Source organism: Hipposideros armiger, unplaced genomic scaffold (genome assembly GCF_001890085.2).
Source record: "Hipposideros armiger isolate ML-2016 unplaced genomic scaffold, ASM189008v1 scaffold_1404, whole genome shotgun sequence".
In the NCBI taxonomy this organism is placed as follows: domain Eukaryota; kingdom Metazoa; phylum Chordata; class Mammalia; order Chiroptera; family Hipposideridae; genus Hipposideros; species Hipposideros armiger.
This window is the reverse complement of record NW_017732754.1, coordinates 134,391-154,060: the sequence shown is the minus strand read 5'-3', so window position 1 is coordinate 154,060 and position 19,670 is coordinate 134,391. Positions and strand designations below refer to the sequence as shown.

The window sequence follows — 19,670 nt, the reverse complement described above, 5'->3', positions numbered from 1 at the left end:
CCCACTCCCTGCCTCAGGTCACATACTGGAAATCAGTGCTGTTTACTGCAATCTCTTGCCTCTGGCTGGCCCTCCCCAAACTTTAACCACCCACCAAGGAAAACTGACAGAGCAGGTCTGGAGCTGCCTCAGGCAGAGGCATCTTTGGGGGTGGTAGGGCTGGGAGTGGCAAGGCTCCCCTGGCAGGCAGTCTGCCAGCCCTGCCCCACACAGCCGCTTGGCAGGCCCTCTGACCAGTGAGCGTAAGCAGCTGTGGACACAGCTGAGGGGAAGCCCAGCAACAGCGCATCTGAGTCCCAGGTCAGCACAAAGGCCTCTCGGAAGGCCCTCAGCTTGTGCTGACAACACTTGGGGCCTCTTGATGGCATGCTCCCTCCTGGGCACAGACAGTAAAGCTTCTTGGAACCTCAAAAGGTTTAGAAACTCTTGCATGACCTTATCTAGAAGCAGAGTGCCTGTCTTTTGTCTATGGGGATAAAGACTTTAGTCCTTAGCAGTCCTTTACACTTTTGAGGACGTGTTTTGATAGGTGGCAAAAATAAGTTCCGAACACAAGACTGCCATAAGAAGGCGACTCAGCACCCTGGGCAGCGCAGGGAAAGCCGGCCTCCTCTGCAGGACTGGGTTGCCCCTCTTATTGTAAGAGACATCTTTAAAACTCCTTCTCTAAAGAAGTAGGAATAAGGGTTAAACAGATTAAGAGACCCTCAGGACATGTAGCTGAGGTAGATAAGAGAAAAAGAAACTCCAGTTCCATAGAGAAGCAGCAGCAAAACGTTGTGAACTCCTGTGGAGAGAGATTTAATCTACCTGGGCAGCAGCTGGGAGAATTGCAGACCTTCCCAACTGCACCCCAGCCAAAAGCAACAAGCACCACCATTCTGAGTCACGTGACCTGATTTTAAAATATTTTATTACATAATCTTTCATGGCACCATCAGGAGTAACAGAAAACGTTATTCCCAGTTCCTAACCACATCCTGAAAAATATACATTTGTATTTATATATTTATATCAATACTCCACCCCTATCCCATAATTCCACCACCTATTATAGGTCTTTGCTTAAAGCAAGAAACTATTCTCTCAGGTAAGAAAATATATATGGAAGCTAAATGAAGTAATGCTTAGAATGACTGGGGACAGCTTGGTCGTAGGCACAGGGAGAGGGGGTAAAGTCCAGGCTAGGCAGGATGGCATCACTGGGGTCCAGCAGAGGTGGAGGGGGACAGTGTATAAAAAGGCAGCGTCAGGCGGGTGGCTCTGGTGTCCTTGGTCCATTAGGAGATGGCCTTTGCCTCAGGAAGGAAGGCTTCCCAGTACTTTGCCAGCTGCAAAGAAGTGGGGACAGTAAGCAAGTGCCCCCATCTAGTGGCAGAGCCCGAGGGAGCAAGCACAGAGCCACGGCCCTTCCCCAAGCGTCTCAGCCACGCAAGGCAGGCCTGAGCCGAGACCAGGCTGAGGCAATGGCTAGGCTAAGAGTGGACCTTAGAATAGACTGGCCAGCCGGCCACCTTGTCCTTCCATCTCTCTAGACTTAGGGCCGTCTCTGAAGATAGTCCTGGTTCTGCTCCAGAGGAAGTACCCCTGTGGGGGCCACAGCTTTGCCCGGCTCAGTTAGCTTCTCACAGTGGGGACCACTGTTCCACATACCAGTCAGGGCCTCAGCTTCAAGACGGGTAGGTGGTATCGAGGCGTTAAAGGAGAGGTGAGTTGGGGTTTGTTCTTAAAAATTACTCATTTTAGGATTAGGGCAATCCTGCTTAGCAAAAGACCCTACTGGCTGCTCCCTGTTAGAGCAATAGGGACTGCTTTTAATTATTGATCATAGCAGGGTGCGGCCCTCCAAAGCAGGGCCAGCCCATCGTGTTACAAAGTCTAAAGCAGGCAGCTGGCCTTCGGAGCAGGTGGTAGACGATGAAAGTCATGCATAACTTACGTACCTGCTGCTGTGAGTACAGGAGTGTCTCAAGGTACTTGATCACATGGTTTTTGAAGTCCTTGGATTTCTCTTTCTGTAGGAGAGAAGATTCTACACTGACCACCCAGACAGTTGCTTCTTCCCTTCTTGATAGGATGGTGATTTATTGCTGACCGAGGCCAAACAGAGCCTCAGGAAGTAGAGACAGCGCAGGGTAGCCACTTTGCCTTAGAAACAAACACGGACACGAAGACACGCACACGGCCACACATGTTCACAGCTGCCAAGTCACTGGCAGCTCCTTCCATCTCTGTACTCCATAGACTTGGACAAAACCAACACCACTACTAAAGCCGGCACTGCACACTCGTGAGAAGTAAAACTGATCTCACCTCGAACCGTATCACTTCTTTTCGGACCACGGTTGAAATTCTTTCAAAGTCCCTTTCATACTGAGTCACCCGAGACTCCCACTGGGAAGAAAGAGGAGAGAAAGGATCACTTCATGTTATAGTATCATTAAGTCTTTGCCTTCGGACAGCAATTCTATACATGACCTCAATTGGTCATTATGTCTGTCTGTCCCTCTGGGTCAGATCAGATACCACATGGAGACTTAGCATTAAGTCAGAGTCCAGCAGAGGCCACCTTCGGGGCTGGCTGGGAGAGGCGCCGGGGACCCCAGGCCATGCCTGATCTCTAGGAAAGCTCTGGTTTCGGTACTCACCAGAAGGGCTGGGAGCCCCCGAGAACTAAATTTAGTTCTCCCCAGGGAAGAATATCTGAATCACCGTGGAGCTTTTCAAAGACCCAGCCAGGCCCCCTCCAGCAGAGACTGCGAGTGGGCAAGTCGAGGCGCAAGGGGAGGTGGGGAGGAGAGGCAAGCGTGGAATCCTGGACTCATCCTCAGCTTCCCCAGCAGCCGCCGTCCTTTCGAGTCAATCAGCTCTCCTGCCTGCTGTGCAGCTCTGGAGAATCCAGGGGGGACGGGACCCAGGCTCACTCAGGAACCAGCAGACACCCCTGCAGAGCTGCCTCAGGGCCTCACCTCTACGATCTCGTCCTTGGCCTGCTGCAGCTTGTCAGGCTTGTTGGCCCACAGGAGCCGAGCCTCAGCCTCCCGCTTCTTCTGCAGTGTGGCTTGGGCATCCTGCCAGCGCTGCCAGGTCTTCATGCGCTGGTCAAAGGCAGCCTGTGGAGGTGCGGGTAGGGGAAGAGCACAAGCAGCCCTTCAGGAGCCCTGCGGGCTCTGCCTCAGCGGGGCTCTCCCAGCAGCTGGGCTAGGGGAGGACCGAGCAGGGCAGGTTCTGCAGCCTTCTGTGTTAGTGCCCAGCTGAAGTTTAATGTCAGAAAGCACAAGCCTGGGGAGACTCCTCTCCAAGCCTCCAGTGGGCCATCGCCATGCTGCTTCATGCTATTCCCAAGGCTGAGTGGCTGGGAGCACAGTAGGTGACCTGATGCGAGTGCCCAGTACTACGGCTTCTGCATGGCCTCCCTCATTTCCTGAGTGCTTGCCATGTGCCCGGAACTAAGAACACAGTGGGGAATGAAACACATGGTTCTGCTTTCATGGAGATTATAATCTAATAGAAAAGGCCAACATTATAGTAACAATTACCAATAATAATTACAAGGATGCAGAGTACAGAGAAAACAAGCAGGGGACTATAATAAAACTGGGGACCTGGCTTAGCCTGGGAGATGTAGCAAGAAGGCCAACCTAAGGAAGCAACCTTTAAACTGACACCCACATGGTATCAGGGTTAGCTTAACAGATCATGAAACACTTAAAGCCACCCCAGGGACACACCATTTTCATCTCATCCACACACTCAATTGCTCTAGGCTATCAAGGCCCCCAAGAAGCTCCCCACAAATCTACTTGCTGGTTTTCCCTGGCTCCAGTCCCTTGACCACAATCAGCATTTCCAGAGGACAGCTTCTGGCCTATGCAAACCACCCTTCATCCCCTGGCTTTGCAGGCTTCCGAAAGCCTGGGTGAAGATCTGTGCCTGCCGCCAGTCTCCCAGCCCAGTGCCATCTGCTCCCCTTCCCTGCAAAAGTTCCCTGGATGTTCTCTAGTCCTCCTTAGTACAGGCCTTTGCCAAAGCATGCACCTTAGGAAGTGAAATGAAATCAAATTCACTTTTCCCAGTAGTGTCACTACTGCTCACCTGAAATGACTTAACAGCTCAGTGTCAAAGGGTTAGTTAGGTAAAGGGTGACCTCATATCCAAGTAAGACTCAAGCCTAACCCCCTGGGCTAACAGTGGTGCAGCTCCATGTTCAGGGAAGGGTGGAAAAGAAACATCTGCTCATCTCTCCAACCCCACCACCAGCTCATGACCATGAGGGCAGGTGAAGGGTCTGAGAAAAGCCTGGCCTGCAGTTCTGTGCTCTGAGGTGTGCAGCCCTATCACCTGGAGTTCTAAGCTAGGCCTCCTGCCCGTACAGGCTCGTCTCACCTAGGGGTCAAAGCCAAGTGCTATGCTCTCTAGGGATCCCAGACAATGGTCCTCTCTGAAAGCCTCCCCAGAGAGCCCTTCCCTGGGATGATTCTCCAGTCTAAGCAGTCAGACCAGTTCTAGAATTCCAAAGTAGGTTATTTTTCAAGCCTCTTATCACTCTGGAGTTAGCAGCAAACCAAACAGCAAAGGGGGAGGACAATGAGCAATCCCACAGGCTATATTGAGCATCTCTACTGAGGAGGAAATGAGCGCCCTGGGAGCAGCTCAGCTCCTGACAACACAGGAGCTCCCTGGTCGGAGGTGCAGGGGATGGGAGTGGAGGCGGCTCTGTTCCAGCTTGAGGCTCACACGTCCTGGTCACAAGCCGGATCAGGGGGGAGAGTTAGGCTCTTACAGGGCAGGCGCCAGGCTCCCTCTTAGCGCTTTCCTGTCTCAGGGAGGTCATGCGAGAGCTAATACCACTGCCTAGTGAAGCTTCCTTGGCCACTCTGAGAGGTCATGGGAAACCAGACTGCGCTGGTCACCAGGCAGAAAGGTGAGGGGCTTGACTTGAGGGGCGGGCTGCAGTGTTGTTACCAGTATGGTCAGCACAGCACACAAAGGGCTCTGGTGACAAGCTCTCTCAGCCCCCTGGCCACACTCCTCCATGCAATGCCAAACTGGATCCGTGTAGTTACCTGAGTGCCCACACTGGAGGACAAGTGGAAGCCAGCAAGAGCTCTTACCAGGGGAAAGCCACCGTTTACTGTTAAGGAGGCAAAGACCAAAGGGCTGAGGAAGTCACTGCTCCAGGAGGCCAGGCAGCAGGTCTGTAATGAGCCGTGCTTGAAGAAAGGAGCACAAGATGCCGCCCAGCTTCAATGTAAAGAGGGGCCTACCTGGACACTTAGGTCTTTTCTCCTAATGCATTTAAAATCTGGCTGTGGTCCTCAAAATGCCTTAGTGATAACTAGCTAATAGTTAAATGGGCTTTTTTGTTCACAGGATACCTTCCTTTTTCTATTGAGAATAGAAAAAGTTACACCTATTTTGAGGGATAATGGATAAAACTTTCTTGGGAAGGAGAAGAGCAAAGGAAAGACAAATTAAATCAAGGGGATGAGAAAGGAGAAGGGAAACGGAAGCTTACTCGGACGATGGCCAGGAGGCGAATGTAGTCACTCAGGAGCTCGGCAAGGAGGAAGAAGTCGCTGTTGGCCTGTTCCTGGTGAAGCTGCTCAATTTTTTCTTCCACTTCAGCCAGCTGGGAGAGTGCCCGTGACAATGCTGTGTTGTCCTCTGAGCTCCCGAGCATGGCCAGACTCTTTGCAAACTGGGCTGTGTTCAGCGCTAGCTCTGGAAGGAGGAAGACAGCAGAAGCCTCTCATCTCACAAGGAAAAGGGACAAGTCAGCTAGCACCGCATGGCATGTCTCAGCCATGCTGCCCCTGCATATGCGGCAACTGTGGGCTCTGCAACCCAGTCACCTGCACCATAGCCAACTGTATTCAGAAAGGGGGATGCACGCAGCTTGGTCCCACGAGCAGGGAAAGGCACCTGCTGTCCTAAATTTCACTAGGTTAGGCCTCCCTGGACGCAGCAGCTCCAAAATTCCTGGAGAGCCAGGGGTCCGTTAATACAAATGGGCCACAGGAATGATTCTGATTCTGATGTTAAAGCTCATGGTAAGAAGCCTGTCTGCACGGCAGTGAATGATGTGCACACTGCACAGTCCTGCATGGTCTAGAGCAGGTCAAACTTTGTATGTTAAGAGCCAGATATCTAAGGTTTGCAGGTCACATATGCTCTTACTTGCTCTCTCTCTCTCTCTCTCTCTCTCTCTCTCCACATCCCTTTAAAACTGTAAACAGCACTCCGAGCTCATAGCAATGGGCCCAGGGCCATGTTTTGCCAGCCAACACTGGCCTCATTCTAATGTCTTTTTGCCTGTTTAGATTTCCGATGCTCAGCATGTTTAAGGCAGAGAAGGAAAGCATTCAAACTTGGCAAATTTCACTAGATCTTATGCAAATCTCATCAAAGAAAAGTGAGGAAGGGTTAGAGGATATATCTCATTTCTCTACCTCTACAAATTGCTTGTTCAACCATGTAGCTAAAGTGTGTGACATCATTTTATGGTATAAGCCATCAACTCAAATCATGTCAACAGAAGCCCATGTCTCAGGGCAAGCTGCATCGGGGATCGCATCCCTGCAGCCCTTCCAGGCAGAAAGGACAATGTCCACAGTGGCTAAGGAAAGACAAGTGAAATCAACGGGGAGGAGAGCTTTCCTGCCAGGCGGTGCAGGACTTATCTTTCTGATCAGAACATCGAGGACCAGGTGGGCTGAGGATTTCAACTTGAACGGCTGAGAGGCTTGGGAACAGCACGCCCTCCCCTCTCCAGCTCACTGGACACATCAGTTTCCTCCAGCTCCAAGTGCCCTTCAGAGCATGTTACCTTTCCTGTGGTTGACCAGAGTTTCTACAACGGCATGTAGTTTTCGCAAGCGCTGCTCTTCACATTCTACCTCCTGGAGCTTCTCCTCAAACCACTGAAACACACGAGGCCAGAGCTTTAATGGATGCTCCTCACATAGGCATAGAGCAGTCTTTCCTTCCTTAGCCATTTGTAAAAGAGGGGATGGAATTATCTTAAAAAGAAAGTCTCTAATCCCAGAAATTTCAGGACTTCCCAGGGGGCTCCTGACCCATGAGCCTGAGGGAGAGGAGAAGCCGAGAGGCACAAGGCTACTCACAATGTCGGATTCATTCATCTTGATGGTCATTTTGCTGACCGCATCTGTGGCTTTGTTGAACATCTTGAGGAGACCAGCACCACTCAATGTCTGAGTACCTACGGCACGTGGCAGCTACAAGACCAAGAAGGCGGGGATGGCAAGTTATCTGCTGCCCCTATTTTAGGTTCAGAAGAATTAGTAGCCATCAGATGGCATGCCCAAAACGTAGCAAACAAATTATTTGAACTGTCGATTGTTGTTTTCAAAGTCAGCTACACAAATCCATCACCAGCATGTACAGCAAGAAAAACCAAAGGACCACATTAAACAGAATCTGCAAAATTTTCAGCTTTTGATATTGTGTGCAGAAGGAAAGTAGAGTGTGAATGTTATGTGGCCAGGTGATCTCACTCAGGCATGAACTTCTTAAATATAAAGCATGCTTTTGTTAAAAGTCAAAAGTTCTTTTGGATTACCATACTATGCACAAAGCTGGACTTAAGGTCTTGAAAGACTATGAAGTTGTGCTGTGATTCCATTTAGATTTTTCCCAGTGAACAAAGATCCAAGGACAGGAGCATTATTATTCAGACTGAGGCTACATTTAGGGATAATCTAGGCCAAGCATGCCATATATTTAGAAATAATCTGATCTTACCATTCTTTCCCTAAGGCATGGAAGGGATGCTGAAGAATCTATAGTATATATAGTATAGCATGTTGAAAAACTGGATTTACTGCTCAGGTCAGTAGTTCTCAACTTGGGTCCATTGTGCCCCCCACCCTAGGGGACATTTGGCCATGTCCGGAGATAAGTTTGGTTGTTAAAACTGGGAAGGGGTTGCTACTGGCATCTAGTGGACAGAGACCAGGGATGCTGCTAACCTACAAGGCATAGGACAGCTCCCTACAACAAAGACTGATCCAGCCCAAAGTGTCAATGGTGCCACTGTCCACAAGCCCTGTTCTAGGGATACAAAGTGGGGATGAGTGGGTGCAAAGAAAGAATGGAATTAGGAATCCCAGAAGAAAAATGAAAAGATTAAAAGCATTAGACAGAGAATTCTTAATAAAAAACCCTCCATTTTGAGGGAAAAAAATACCCATATACTTAGTAGTATTTTCTTCATTAGAATACTATGTACTTTACATAAACTAAAAAAAAAAATTTTTTTTTTAAATAAAAACAAAAAAAACAAATACAAAATGATAATCCTACCCTGTGATTTATTTCCTTCTGGTTTTCTTTCCTGACATAGATACAACATTGTTTTATTCCAGTGTTTCTTTTGATCCTTAATGACTAACATGTTTCTACAGCTATATTTTCATGCTGTTTCATGTTTCACTTTTTATAATTCCCTTAATATATGCTTCTACCAAATATATATGAACATTTATTTCCATATACTTTGTTTATGAGCATAAAGTATTTGTTGTATTGATATATTTTAATTAATTCTTCAATTGTTAGCAATTGGGCTGTCTCCAACTTTTTACAATCATGAATAGCCTACACATAGCCTGTAAAAAAAAGACCGTCCACTTGAATCAACACTTTTGCTACATGGCCAGTTCTGTGGTTTGTGGTAACTGGTTTTGAACCAATGCCCCTCAGCTCCTGGCACAAAAAAAGTATTCAATTTGAGCCTAGTAACTTATGAAAGACATGCTGAGGACTTGCCAAATAGATCATTGTGTTAATCCAGTAAGACAAAACTAGGTTGCAGTGTGATCTCTACATCCAGTTGCTTTTGACTACAGGCAGAGCTTCTTTTATTTCCAAGGCTGAAAAATACTTGTCACTATTAGGGGCTTACAAACTAGGATATAGTCTGGTACTACCCTATGTGCATGTTATGTGTTCAAGTGTTGGTCGAATGAATTAGTTTCATTTCACTAGGGGAAGATATAAATTTTGAAATTCAGTTGGTACAATACTAACCTCTTCTTTTTCCAAGAACTCCCTGACATCAGGGTCCTGTATCATGGTAGGATGAGTCACAATCCTCTGAAGGTACCTACAGAGAAAGCGGTTATCTGGTTAGTCAAGCTGGCCTCACTGGTTTTGGGTGTCATACAGTGCTGGCAGAGGTACAATGTTTTTCATTACTTTACAATGTCCTCAGGTAAGGCACTTAAATATGATTCTGCTTATAGTAAGCACATTCAAGTTTATGTTATTCACAATTTAAAAAAGTGAAGAAAAATAACTGGTCAGAAAGAGACCTCAGAGTCTTTTATATCTGATTGTCCAAGGAGAATATGGTTATCTTCCCACTCAGGGTGGGAAAAGAAAAGAAGATGGTCTGTTCCTAAGGTGGGAAGGTAAGAGACTTAGGAAAAGTTAAGAGATAACATGGAAGTGTGAATCTTTCATTCACTCAAGTTTCTCATCTCCACTAACTCCAGTGAATGTCTCATAATTGAGTCTTGGGTTTCAGCTCCTCACCAGCTCTCATGTTATTGAGAAAAATGGTTGTATGGCACTTACCTTTCTAGGGCGGCCCTCCGTTTTTCAAGAAATTCTGCAGAAGAAGAATCTTCCTTCCCAACTTTTACTTTTGTCATTCCTGGAATGGAATTTAAAAAGCAAAAATAACCATCATGAATAGGATAAACCTGTAAAAAACCCCAAAAGGACAGGCAGTAACAACAGTACAAAACACAACCAAAGGCCACTTCTATGCCACGAGCAGGCAAGAACAAAAAGTTCTTTACATAAGAGCCGTTTGTTAAACTAGTCTCAAAGGGCCGAAGATTCTAAACTCTGGAACTTGCAGAGCCTGTTTCCTAAAAGGGGCCCATGGGACTCTGAGTATAGATCAAACATCAAGTGATAATAATAGGGAGGTCCCTTGCCCCTCACCCCATCCAATTTACTACATCCTAATCCAACCTGGAAGGAATAGCAATCATTTAAGACTCTAGGATACCAACACACACACACACACACACACACACACACACACACACACACACACACACAGAGGCTAAAACCAGAACCTCCTACTATACCCAAGGAAAGAGAACATGTCAAAACTTGCTGTCTATTTCTCCAGACCTCCTGCAATTTATAGGAAAACACCGGAAATTTTTCTAACCACAGACTATACTGTTAATAGAAATAGTTTCATATACTAAGTAGAAAGTATATTGCAGAAGAATGCAAAGGAAAAAAATCCAAGCAAAATTAAAGACCACAGGCTTACCTATTAGGCTCTTCTCAGGCGGAGGGGGGACAATGAAGCCATTCTGAGAGTGTTTCTCTGAAAGCTTCTCATAAAGACCCAGAAAGTCACTAAATCTTCTTTTCACTGCAAACTGTTTACTTCTGAACATTGGTAAGCTCGTCTTGGGGACAGAAAAAAAACAAGGCGATTTCATTCCGAATAGGGGATGAAGGAGTATCTTGAAAGTCACCCGGCTGACATCAAAGGAATCTATTGCCCAGATCCCCGTCGCTTAGCCACATATAAGTAAATAACTTTCTCCAAAGCTGAGATTCTCAAACTTTTTTGAGCTATAGTCCCTTATGGCTATCTGGAAGTCTGTGGAGTCCTTCTCAGAATAATGACTTTAAATGCATAAAATAAAATACGTAGGATTACAAAAGGCAATTAATTAAATTCAAATACAGTTTCATTGTCCGGTTAATAACGCTTGCTCTAAGGAAACAAATGTTGAAGTCTACTATAAAGCTAGATCTCTGTGGTCACCTATAACCATTCATTCTGCACTGACTTAAGGGTATTAGCTGCTGGAATTAAAACAGCCAAACTAAAAGAAAACCAACGGACTCAACAGTCCTTTTAAGGGGGAAGGATCAGATGAAATGTCCACACTGTAGACACTTTAACCCCTAAAGTGTCACAGGATCTAGAACTTACAGCAGGCAGGCCAACAAGTAGTAGAGAGACAACATAAAGGAGACCTCTAGTAAAAAAAGACTAGGCCTACGTCGCAATGAGATCATTTCATACTCAGCAGACAGGCAAAATTTAAGGAGACTGGCCTTGCCAGTTGTTGGCAAGGAAGCATATCAACGGGAACTTTTACACATTGCTGACGGGAGTATAAATTGGCACAAAGACTTTTTTAAAAAGTTTGCATTCCTTTCCTTTAACATTTGCACGACCCAGGGGAAATACTCCTGGTTCTATACCCTAGAAAAACTCTTCAATGTGTACACTAGGAGACTTGTGCAAAAATGTTCATAGTTTGTAATTATAAAAAAACTGGAAACGTGTCAAATATTCACAACAGGAAACGGATAATTATGCTATAATCACACAATGGACTGACTACAGCTACACACAACATGGATGGGCCTGAGAAACAGTGCTAGTAAAGAGAGCACTATTTTCAGCATACCATTTTTATGAAACTCAATAACAAAAGCAAAACAGTATATTGTTTAGAGATACATACATGAAGACTTTCTATAAAGGAAATGAGACACAACTCAGGAGATGGTTGCCTCTAAGGTGTGAGGCGGGCGCTGTGACAGGGAGAAACATGCAGGTCAACAGTACTCATCTTAAGACTGGTGGTAGGTTTGGGGCTTCATTTTTTATGCTTCATAACCTTCATACAACATTGTGTAAGTTGTATATGCATGAATATATAAAAAAGGAAGACCAGAGCTAAGGGGCAAAAGGTTAGGGAAAGAATTAAAAGAGGTTCCATACAGGAAAGCTCAGAACAGACAATTTTTAAACAGCTGATAATTGTTTGGGGCAAGCCACCAAACTAGCTGTTAAGCCACATAGTTCCTAAGAGGGACAGGACTGTATTAGATACACTGCATGTCTTCATAAAACTTACAAAGTTTCACACTGAAGTGTTAGCTCTCTGGAAGAAAAGTGGAAAGGTTCGGATGAGATTACCAAGGGGGTGCAGGCTTGCTCCATCTTGCGTAAACTTGAAGATGTTGACAAAGAAACTAAAGAAATGCCCAGAAATCATCTGAATGATGACCTTCTTGGTAGAAGCACCCAAGTCCATTAAGGTGGTCATCAGCAGGGTCACGTGGACTCACCTGTGTAGTAACTTTGTAGGCTACATAGGCATTCATGCCGTCCCCTGCGGGAGAGTAACAAAGCAGAAGAGGGGTGATTCTCTTGTAAGCCAAAGCAGTGCTAATCTTGTTAACATTTAACCAGGAATCATAAGCCACAGGAGCCCTGTACAAGTTGGGATACTTGTTTCATCTCCAAACTTCAGATACTACCCTACATGTCAATTCCGACTTTGCCTCAGGGCCTTTGTGGTGCTTATTACGCCCCATGGATGCTGGCTGGGCCCCAGTGTGAGTTAGACAAGAGAGTCGGTTCCCTGTTCTAAAGCCAGGCTCCATTTATGCCCTTCACAAAGCAGCACTGGATACTGACAATCCATCAGTTGTTACCATGCCAATATTTGAGCTGTTTGCACACATCTGTCTAAAACCACACAATTCTCTTGCTGTATAAAGCGGGAGGAGGAGAAGGAAGCAACTGATGTAAAAGGAAACAAATAGTTCTACCCTAAGCTAGCTCTGGGCTGGGTTTGCTCTTTCAGAAATACTGTCACTTTCCGCTCCATCAGTGCTGGGGGACACTGACCTCTCTCATCTAGCATGTTCACCCAGAGCAAAAGGACTGGCCGGAAGAGACTTCGGCTGCCTGATGTCACACAAATCTCTTTCCTGGGGGAATTGTTTTTCTGAAACAGCCTTTGACTGTAATTTTGGATTCAAGCAATTGTTTTTCTCTGTATCAGTGTCCTGACCTAGGCCACTTAGGGACATAAAGACACCATTGACTCTGAGCACTGAAAAGACATACACTGGACTCTAGACAGATACCGCTTCAGTGCTGGACTCTGGTGTTTGGGGTTGGTTTTGTTCCCTTCCTCCCCACCCCTCAATTCTTCCCTACACACAACAGGAAACCCAGCTCAACAATTACTGCTTGCTTAAGCTTCTGAACTGGTGGTAGGGTGAGGGCCCAGGGGAAGAGGTGCAGTGTTGTTATAAGCAGGGCCGCACACTGCGATTTGCTTTCAGGGAGATGCCTGGGAAAGGACACAAAGAAGCTGGAGATTACATTGGAGTAGAGGGCTTGCCTTCTCTACCTCTCCAGCCTCTATCAAAAGAGTATGTGTAAAATGAAAATCATTAACTCAGCTTTAGAAATTATTTTATACTGATTACTAGTGTTAGTTCTCTACTAAACAATTCATACCACGAGGCCTAATGCTACTAAGGACACTTACCACTGATAAGAGGAAAAAGTAATCTAAATTTGCTTTAAGAAAAAGTATTCAAAATTTCTTTCACAGCTGAAGTCAAGGTCAAATGTCCAAAAGGTCAATCCTATAATCTAGTACCGGCAATTAAGGAAGGGCCAAGCACATATGTACATAAAACATGGTAGCAAAGCAGGATCTTCAGACACTGCCTGCATTCAGCTGCTGTTACTAAGGACATGTGTGAGAACAGAGAAATACTTCCATATATACTCATAGCTTGTAAGATACAGAAATGGGCTAGTAATACAGCAGTTTTAAATTCTCACTAATGTCTAACTAATTTCAGAGAGGTGAAGATGGCATATGCAATTACCAAGACTCTAAAAAGCATATCCTGGTAGAAGCAGGTTTCTAACTTATTTAGATGTGTGAGGAAATGAGAAGCACGTGTTGAATAATCAGCCCACACAAACAAATGTTCTTAAAAAGATCAGGCCTTGAATATGAAAATGCTTTAAGTGGCTGGTCTCTTGGCACTAACATGACTAAGAATCTAGACTACAATGCAAGGGAATGAAGGCTTATCACTAAGTAATTTCTGTTGAAATAATCTGGTTCATGTGATGTTTAAATTACTGTTATGGGTTGAACTGTGTGTCCTCCTAAGAAAGTTATGTTGAAAGTCCTAACCCCCAGTACCTCAGAATGTGACCTTATTTGGAAACAGGTCTCTACAGAAGTAACCAAGTCCTAATTATTCGGTATGACTGGTGTCCTTATAAAAAACAGGAAATCTGGACACAGAGACACACAGATAGGAAAAATGATATGAGGACACCCAGGGAGACTGCCAAGAGACAATGAAGGCAGAGACTGGAGTAACGCATTTACTAGCCAAGGAATGTATGAGGCTACCAAAGACTAGGGGACAGGCACAGAACAGTCCTTCCCTAGTGCCTGCAAAGAGAGCATGGCCCTGCTGTCACCATGGCCTCAGACATGGCCTCCGGAAGGAACTCTGAGAGAATATATTTCTGTTGTTTTAAGCCACCCCATTTGTGGTGCTTTGTTACAGAAGCCCTAGGAAACTGATATATAGGATATTCATAAACATTAGAGAAGCAAGAGAATCCTAAACATGTAATCCAAAGTTCCAGCCCAGGCTCTATCATGGATCACACTGTGACCTGACAGGAAAGCTGTATTTCACTATTGGTCCTCAATTTCCTCTGTTGTTGGATGAGGGAATCGTATAAGATGCTCATAAATATCCTACCAGGGCAACAGTCTAGGAAACATAAAGCTCGACATTTTAACGACAAAATTATATTTTATGAATTCCTGTTCCTAGTTCAGAATAGACAGAAGATTGGAAATCACATTTTCCCTCTTAACCATATAAACACCACCCCCATTTAGGAGGACAGGGCTCTGTACAGCCTCCACTGTCAGGGCCTGTATCTGGAACAAGGACAGCTGAGGCCTGTTCCTCTCCGCTCACTAACAGCTTTCGCAAGCTTGGGACATGAGAAGGCTATCCTAAAAATTCAAGTTCTGGCCAAAGTTAAGCATTATGCTTTTTGAAAATCTAATTTCAATCTGACCAAGATTCAACTTAGGTCTTTTAGTCTCTACCTATGAAAGAGAGACACAGACTGCCCCAATTCATTAGCTATCAAGAGTATATGACAAATGGTATGTAACAAGAATTCCAAACTTCTTGAGGGAAAATAATTTCAGTATCCCCAAATTATAGAACATGTTTTGTTTTTGGGGGTTTTCGTTTTGTATTTAAATGGAATTTGGGCCGGCCGAGTGGCTCAGTTGGTTAAGAGCTCGCTCAAGAGTGTGAGTTCTGAGCAATAGAGGTTCAAGTCCCGGCCCGAGCTGAGCTGCCAACAAGTGGCAGGATGGCTCAGCTGAAAAAAAAAAAATGAATTTATGATATGAAAAGGCAATAAAATGGTCTCATCAACTCTGTGATAGAAGGCAATGTTTAGGTTTTTAAAAAGGGATTATAATTGTATTTGATATCTCTGAGTTTTCTGCATAAAGCCAAGAAAGTCTAAATAAACTACTGGGTGACTGCTGGTTCTGGCCTTAGAAGCATAGTAAGAAGTATAATTTTACAAGAAAGATAATGACAAAGTATTTACATTGGCTAGTTCAGCTCTGGAGGTAACCATCTGGAAACTGGCTAACTGTGCTTTCCACAGCCACATCCTAACACAGAAGGAGTCCCAAGTACACTTACCTATCTTCTCAGGATCAGTTATACCAACTGTCAAATCAAATTGGTCTTCCTGTTCCTCTTCCTCTAGCTTTTAAAGAGAAGACAATCATGAGAGTCGATAAACAAAAGGCTATTAATTTTACTCTGTATTAATTTTATATCAATACAACATCAAGATATATTCTTCTATGTATCAGTATTCAGCTCTGTCCATTCCCAACAATGCTAATGTTCCACAATTTTAAGTTGGAGTCTGCTAAAAGGTCTTTGTTATGTCTATTCTCATAAAGCCTTATTTTGATCATAATGAATAACTACTAGCTTTTGGAAGACTTGCCTCAGTCAGGCTAAGGAGGGAATGAAGAGAGACTACTCTTGAATATGGGAGCATCAGACACTAAATATCATTAGTGGCCATTGAAAGCCTTTGTGCTATCCTCTGGGTAACAGGTACTCTGCCTGAGAAAGAGTACTTTATTGAATTCTGGCTGTCCATTAACCATAAAGGTCTCCAAAAGTCATGAATATTTTTTCATGGTTCATACTCAAATGAACTTTAGATTGGCAGCACAGTCCTAAAAATCCAAAAGAAATAAGATCAACAGCACAGACTCTCACCTCCTCATAGCTTGGCTGGGGCTTAGAAGAATTTGTGGCTTCCTGTGGAGGAAGAGATATGAGCGTTTTGGCTGGCACCTTCTTCTGATTATTCTGTGTGCTGTCCAGGGATAGCTCCACTGTGGCATCTAAAAATAGTTGATTATTTTATAATGAAAGTCAATAATGGGTCTTTGATGGCTAAACTTCAGTCCTCTAGGCTAACAGACAAGAACAACAGCAATCACTCTCAATACTTAGAGGTTCTCAGATTAAGAGAACAAGAATCAAGAAATTTTTACGTGGATAAAAGGGAGGTGTTTTACAGTAAGGGAGGGATTCTATTCTAGCACAAGCTTTGTACAGCAACCTCTCTCATTTCTAAATACAGCTACCTGGCAACTCTCTCCTACACAGGATTTAGGCAAAAACCAGTTATCAAGCAAAAAAGAGGGCACAGCCAAAGTAAATGTGCCAATTTATTTTACTCTAAGGAGTATTCCTTTAAAACCTTATATGAACCCTATTTGTTCTAGTTATAATTACTGTAAAAGAAGAATAAGTTTGGTTATCTGCTTTATAAGCCAATATGATAGAAGAGGCAGATATACTGAGTAAAATATGACATCAAAGGAAGAATCAGGAAAACTGTCAACTAGAAAAAAAGATATGTGCAATACCTGAAAATCTTTCTAATCAAAATCATTTTTAAAAAATTAGTGCTTAAAAGCTGCCTTTGTCTATCTGGGACATCTCAGTTGAGCAGAACAATTCATTCCCTAAGTGTTCTAGAGGGTACTTTCCAAAAGAGCATTATACACCACTTTAAGGCATTAAAATTTTTTAGGCAAATAAAAAGAATGTACTTTCAACTCAGAGCAACGGAGCTAAAAGTTCAAAACCTACATAGCTCAGTTTTTTTTAATTTTTTTATTTTTCTTTTTCTTTCTTTNCAGCATCTTAGCTGTGGAGGGCAGTGTCACTGGCCCTCATATGTGGGATCCGAACCAGGGCCCTCTGGCATCCCAAGCCAGTTCTTAACCATCACGCCACTCGGCTGGCTCAGTTCTAAGCATTTTATAGGTACATATTCTAATTCAAGTCTCATAAAAACGGTGGCAGTAAATACTATTATTATTCAAATTTTACAGGTGAGGAAACTGTACAAAGTAATTAAGTACCTTGCCCAAGGTTAAGCTAGCAAATAAGGGAGCCCGGATTTAAATCAGATGTCAAAGCCCATGCTCTTAATTACTTTATTCTTCATGTTGTTCATTAAAATACAGAAGCAATGCGATCCCCTATCTTCTCACATTGGCTCACAATTAAAGCATGTAGTGGAATATAATTTGTATTTAATGGCTATTTAAGAAGAAATTCACAGCTTAACTAGTGAGGGATCTTGGGGGTCTTGGATTCCGGAAGATTTAACAGCAAGGTACACAGCTCAAAAAATGGCTTACAGGTGGCATTTTAGTTTCCTCAGCAACTCATTTTCCCTGAGTAAAAATGTAACCCCTTCCTCCTCCATTTAGTTGGAAATTAGGCAAATTATTTTTACTGTCTTACAAGAGAGAAGTATTGATGGATCTGTACAGTAATCTGGTGCAGTCAATCAAATCATAGCCTGTTAAACTGTTTTAGTTAACTCTAGAAAATAACTCCTCACCCTTCCAGGGTCCTTTTTTGAAAATAAATCATTATTTCCTTATGTGACCAAATCACTTTCAGTACCAGTTTCTATTTCCAGATATTCAGTCTGAATATCTACCATTCCAGCAGTTATCAACAGTAGCTGTTCTCCAAGGCTATGGGAGAATTACTAAAGGAACAGGCTCAAGATTTGTTTTAAATGAAATACAGAGAGGCTAAATTAGCAGTAATAGTTATTTTTCAGAATAACAGACCTCACTAGACAGTTTGAGCTGTTGTATTATCAACAAGTGCTTTCTGAGCTGGGATTATGGACTCAATTCCAGAATACAGCACAGGGGAAATTCTAATGATTGTCATAGAAGATACTCCCAAGAAACTTCACCTTTTCCTGACATAAATGAGACAAACTCCAACTTTTTCAGCCACATACTGCATAAATAATTTAAAGCTGTCTTATTTAGTCACTCATATACTGAGTGGCTATTATGAAGAGAAGCATTATCTGAGACAGAAATATACATAAATTCACAGACCTAGCCTAGCACTGAAGAAGTTTTCAACTGGAACGAACTGTACCAAGTGGTATTTGTCAGTATTCTTACAAAACAACCTCAAACATCTCCACGGGTTCCAGAACTCATTACTGATTTCCATATTCCACATGCAAAATTTAATTTTCCCCAATACCAAACTCTCATTAGAAACCTGGATATTATTATGGGAAACACCATTTCCTCCTCACATTTACAGATTTGCTCCCACTAAGATACTTAGGCAGTTTAACATATCCTTTTAAAAGGAACAACAAAGCTTTTGGCCTATGTAGTGATTTATCTGGCAGGGCATTTTTTTTTCAACCGACCTCTGGCAGGATTTTCCTAGAGATCAAAGGAGTCAATCTAACTCTTATGAACTAAGATCCAGGAATGGCCTTTGGTAATTACAAGTGTTGAGCTAACGAAAGCATTTGCGGACGGGTCAGTATCCTGGGCCACTTCATATAACATTATTCATCCTAGGAGCAGTAAGGCAAGAGAGTTTGCACCCCATCCCCTAATCCTGACCTATTAAATCAGCCCGGAAAGCAACGACCAGCAAAACAAATCCGTGAGTCGGTGGGGTCACCACACGGCAAGGCCAAATGCCGGCCTCGGGGGCTCTTCGCAGTCAGGGATCCAGGCGGAGAAGCCACCACACCCCTCTTCACCGTCCTCCCAGAGGCCAGGAAGCCAGGCCCGAGGTCTCGGTGTTCATCCAGCGCCCCCAAGCCACGACTACTGTCACCAACGCAAGGTCTCGCCGGGCCCACTCTGCCCAGCCTTTCTTCCCTTTTGGGGCGCCCGCCCACCCTCTGGCCGCCCCCAAAGGGTGCGAACTCACGGCCGCCGCGGTGCCGGTGAAAATATCCTCCCCCTCGGTGTCGCTGTCCCCAGCCTCGGGTTCTGACCCTCCGGCCGCCCCCTCGGAATCCGGCTCCAGGCCGGGGAACGGCGGAGGGAATCTTTCCGAAGCGCTACAGCCACCGCCACCCGACGCCATCTTCCTGCACCCGCGGCGGAAGCCGCAACAACAACTTTATAAAGAGATAGAGCCGCGAGCAGTTACAACGGGGCGAGGAGTGGGATGGCTGCGACCAACCCCGTAGAAAGCGCCGGGCCGGGCAGGGGGGCAGGGGCGGGGCCTAGGCGCTGGGGGCGNCGCAATGATGGTGCCAACTTGGGCCAGTGAAGCAACGTCCTCCACAACTAGATTGAAGAACAAAAACGACAGCAACTAGTCTGTTCCCCTTCCCCCAATTCCCCCAGCAATGTTCCCATCCCCCCAATTCCCCAATAAAAATC

At 44.6% G+C, this 19,670-nt stretch overlaps 1 protein-coding gene across 1 annotated transcript; it reads right to left on the bottom strand.

Moving 5' to 3' along the window:
• Positions 1 to 894: 894 nt before the first annotated feature.
• SNX1 (sorting nexin 1) lies at positions 895 to 19,460 on the bottom strand. Its single transcript, XM_019633782.1, has 15 exons — positions 19,037 to 19,460; positions 16,569 to 16,582; positions 16,195 to 16,322; positions 15,598 to 15,664; positions 12,151 to 12,194; positions 10,322 to 10,463; positions 9,604 to 9,682; positions 9,055 to 9,130; positions 7,128 to 7,241; positions 6,830 to 6,923; positions 5,519 to 5,724; positions 2,970 to 3,113; positions 2,314 to 2,394; positions 1,944 to 2,015; positions 895 to 1,331 (listed from the first exon to the last, which is right to left on the bottom strand). The coding sequence occupies exons 1-15, from the start codon at positions 19,366 to 19,368 to the stop codon at positions 1,281 to 1,283; spliced, it is 1,644 nt and encodes a 547-aa protein (XP_019489327.1). The 5' UTR covers positions 19,369 to 19,460; the 3' UTR covers positions 895 to 1,280.
• Between the last annotated feature and the right edge of the window lie 210 nt (positions 19,461 to 19,670).